This window comes from Mus caroli, chromosome 3, assembly GCF_900094665.2.
Source record: "Mus caroli chromosome 3, CAROLI_EIJ_v1.1, whole genome shotgun sequence".
Classification (NCBI taxonomy): Eukaryota; Metazoa; Chordata; class Mammalia; order Rodentia; family Muridae; genus Mus; species Mus caroli.
Window position 1 is genome coordinate 69,575,687 of NC_034572.1, and position 4,249 is coordinate 69,579,935.

A 4,249-nucleotide genomic window follows, 5' to 3' on the forward strand; every position below is an offset into this window, starting at 1 on the left:
TAATAAAAATATTAAAAAAATAAATAAATAAAAAAAAATTTATTTTCTATTAGAAAAATTCTGTTGATCCAATTTAGGTCAAGTTTATATCCATTGAGACATGTTACCTGCTCTATAAGTCATCTTTTTAAACGTTCTGGTCCTCCTGAATATAAAAAGTTCACATTTTAAGGCTCAATGAATGTATCATATTTCTCTTTAGCCTCTCATCCTGTTTTGCACTTCTTCCACAGAGCTGTCATTTATCAAATCAAGATTTTCTAAATCCATGTGAATACTTCTATTCTGTAAATTCTTTAAAGACGGAGATGTTATTCCTTTATTTTCTCCAATATCAATGTTTCATGATTTAAATACTGTTTTGTTGGTAGAATAATCATGAAAGCAATTCAAGTTTTACTAATATATACCTGTATATATACGACTGTGTAGAACCAGAGGCTCACTGAAAATCATGCTAAGTAAGCAGGCTAGCAGTGAGCTCCACTGCAGCCCAATACTTACAGCAGTGACAGTAATAGTATTTCAGTATTGCTTAATATTCACCAGATTTAGATATCCATTATCTATCCTAATAGTCACAAGAATTCTTGAAAGAAGGTTTTGTTAGTTAGTTCTATTTCATAAGAAAAAGGAAGGATAGTAACTTACAATGGTTTTCTTCTTATTTTAAATAAAGAGATTAGAATGCTACCTCATGAGCATTATGCATCCTGTATCTCCCTGGCACTGCACTGTGGGTTGTAGCTTCCAACACATTTACAGATATTGGATATTGTTTGAATTTCTGCCCATCTTCCAATGGGAACATTGTCTCCCAAATGTTCAGATATGTGAAGAAAAAGCTGGAGTTCTCTTAGGCTGAGCATCTTCTGTGTGCATTCTCTTACTGGGAAGGAAGTGCAGTATAGGCTGTGGGATAGTTGACCTCTAATGGACCAACTATGGTTTTCTTACTCCTTTCAGTGATCATGTGCTAGATGGATACTACTTAGGAAATGCCTCAGAAAAGCAATATTACTGACTAAGCTCCATCAGACTGGACCATCCCATTAGAATCCCTTCTTGATCTTAATGTCATTTACAAACTTTCATCTTTTGGGGTTACTGTATTCTTAAAACTATATATCATGAAATTCTTTCTTGTTTGTTGCTTCTGCTTTAAGTAAACAGTTTTTAAACATTATAGTGACATAAGAATCACTCTGTTTTAGACTGCATACAAACTAGGCTGTTATAACCATATTTATACTATGTAGTACAATTTATACTACATATTTAAACTATAAAATGCCATGGAAATTTTGGTGCTTTGTCACTACATCTGTGATAGAAGGCAGCTTTTTTGTTTGCTGCGCATGAAGAGAAGTTATAGGCCAGTACATTCAGAAATTTAAATACAATGTTGATTCAAACACAGTTATGTAAATACAATTGTAGTCATTCCATGAGTAATACAACCAGTTAATTACTTTAATAATGCCAAGCCCAGTAGTTTCTATGGGTTTGTGCAAAAGCTGATATTCTTTAATAAAATTTCAGGGTTCTTTTTTTTTTTCTGCTACCACTGCAAATGATTGCTTTCCTACTTGAACTTACTACTTTGCAAACTCAATATTGCCTTTGAAACCTGAGCACACACATAATTTTAGTAAGCTCTGACTACTATGAAGTTGGATATATAAAATGTATTATAAAGTTTTAGAAGTGTATGTGTAAACCTTAATTTTAATATGAATTAAAATATCAATTTCCATATGTCCAGCCACAAATGCAATTAAACTTTTACTAACCCACCAAGAGTTGCATATTCCTGTGAGTTACATTTTGGGAATATTGCTAATATTCAAAATCTTGGGGGGGAAAGTATCATTTTTGGATTAAAGTTTAACTGAATATTATTTATTTTATATTATAAAGTTAGAAAGCACAAAAAACTAGCAACTATAGTAAATTGCCTTATAGCCATTAGTGTTATAATATTAACAGTAAGAAATTAAGGAGAGCAAAAACCTTACTAGCTACAATTTGTTTTCTCATAATTGCATTTAAAATAAAATAGATGCTTACTATGATAAATATTGTTAACAGAAATAAATTTAAGACACCAAGTATGTTACAAACAATTTTAAACATTACTTACTTTTGTTTGGTAACATTCTACCTCTCATTATAGAAATTAAGTCATGCAATCAGTAGTAGATTTAAGTTCATTGGTCAAACTGTTGCCATTTGGGTCCATGAATGTTCATGTGATGCAATACAGTTCTCAGATCAAAAGAAATAAAGAGTGGTGATGCCTAGGAATATAGAGTCATGTTATCCTGAATAACAAGTTCCGATGTGAAAATGATTGTGTGAATGGTGACAGTCACAAAACAATAGAAAGTCAAAAACCAAAACATTTTCTAGTACTTGGGTTGGTCTCACTGAAGCCAGAAAACTATTGCTGTAGGCTTTTGCTGCTATTTGATGACATGGGGGACTAGAGAAATCTGGTGCCATGGTTTTATCTGATGGTTGCATAGCTATTAGTTTAGACACAGGTAAGCAATGAATGGTTACAAAGGTTGCTAAGATGACCCAGGCCACTTCAGCTTTGGAGGTAGAGCATCATGATCATGGAATTCAAATCTCTCCTGAAGGCCCATAAGACCTTTAGTGCAGACATGGCCTTTGGACTCTGGTGACTTCAGATTAGTCATGTTCTCTATGGAGATGGTGAAAACAGAGAAGAGAAACACAGCCAAACAGTGTCATCACTGAACTGCAATGAGCAGACATACCATATTTTATAAACCTTGATTTTAGAAACAGCTCTTCTTGACTCTAAATTTACTTTATACATTAGAAGAACAGTATTATATAACATTGTGTAAATGTTGAAGGAAAATGAGGTTGAATATGATATTTTCAGGTTAATCTAATAGGGTTTAGAAAATCAGATATCTGGCCAAATACAACTGTAATCTTATTCCTGAGTTCCTGGATTCTTTCTTCATTTCTTGTCCAGATTTCTAATAATGCCAATATTTTAAAACAATATTTTTTTAAATTTTTCTTGATTGCAGGCAGTGAGTACAGATCCTGTACCAGTTAAATTACACTACGACAAGTCACATGACCAAGTGTGGGTGCTGAGCTGGGGCAGCATGGAGAAGACATCACCGACTCTACAGGTAGAACATGTCATGGTAGCTGAAGAAGTGACGACTTAGGTGTCTCACGGATGATTATGAGCATTTCACTTTCTTCCTGTTGGGAACTGTGGTTTCAGTCATCATCTGTGCATAGAGAAGGAAACCTGTAAAATCCAGGTTGTTATGTCAGACTAGGATCGTCACAGATAATACTTATTAAAGGTTCTAATTATATGATAAAATATTAAGTGACCATAAGTTAATGCCATTAGGAAAAAAAAACATTATAGTTTGCCTAATTTCTTATGCTATTACTGAAACAGAATTCCTGACACTGGGTGATTTATAGAGCACAAAGTATTATTTTGACTGACAGTTGTAGAATGAACCTCAGAACTACTAAGAGCAGAGAAAGTTTAGTGAAATAACTGAGCCATATCCTAAGTAAACATCCATCCATTAATAAATAGGTAAGGACAGATTTGAACTTAGGCTCTGCCTGGGTATTCACAGTGAAGCCATGAGGTAGAGACTATGGAACCTGACTACCATCCTATAGTCTTCTACCATCTAGAGGACAGGCCCCTGTTTAACTACGGAAGATTCTGTGTTACTCTTGGGACAATTGTCTCTATTTTATGTTATTTAGATGATGACTTCACAGAAACAAGGAAAGAAAGTAATAATTTTGGCTGCAACCCCGTGTCATAGCCCTCAAGATTCATTGTGAATCACTTCTTCAAACTGCCTACGGCACAGTATTACCTGGAGTGTGCCATTAATGTAGAGCCCTAAATCATCAAAAATTTTAATTATTTTAATAAATTAGGTTAAATGTGATTATCTTGGATCGCAATTAGTTGTCATTAACAGTGTTCTTAATGATTCTGAGAGCTTTCCATTATTGTAGTATTTCACTCAAATGCTAGAACATTTTAATTTTACATTTTTAAGCTAGATTTCAAGGTGCATACTTTTGAGAAATTTGCTGGAAAATTATTATTTTTTCTGTAATTTTTACTATTAAAATGCCCAAGAGCTATTATCATACTAATTAGTGATTTTTGACAGAGTTCAGTTATACCATAGTTTTGGGTTTTTTTTTTTTT

At 33.3% G+C, this 4,249-nt stretch overlaps 1 protein-coding gene across 4 annotated transcripts in view; it reads left to right on the top strand.

Moving 5' to 3' along the window:
- Positions 1 to 4,249, top strand: part of Fstl5 (follistatin like 5) — a 591,337-nt gene that overhangs the window by 540,599 nt on the left and 46,489 nt on the right. For all 4 annotated transcript variants that reach the window (XM_021158305.1, XM_029475620.1, XM_029475621.1 and 1 more), the window contains one exon: positions 3,072 to 3,179. In XM_021158305.1, coding sequence (XP_021013964.1) covers positions 3,072 to 3,179 — 108 coding nt within the window. The remainder of the gene's footprint in view (positions 1 to 3,071; positions 3,180 to 4,249) is intronic.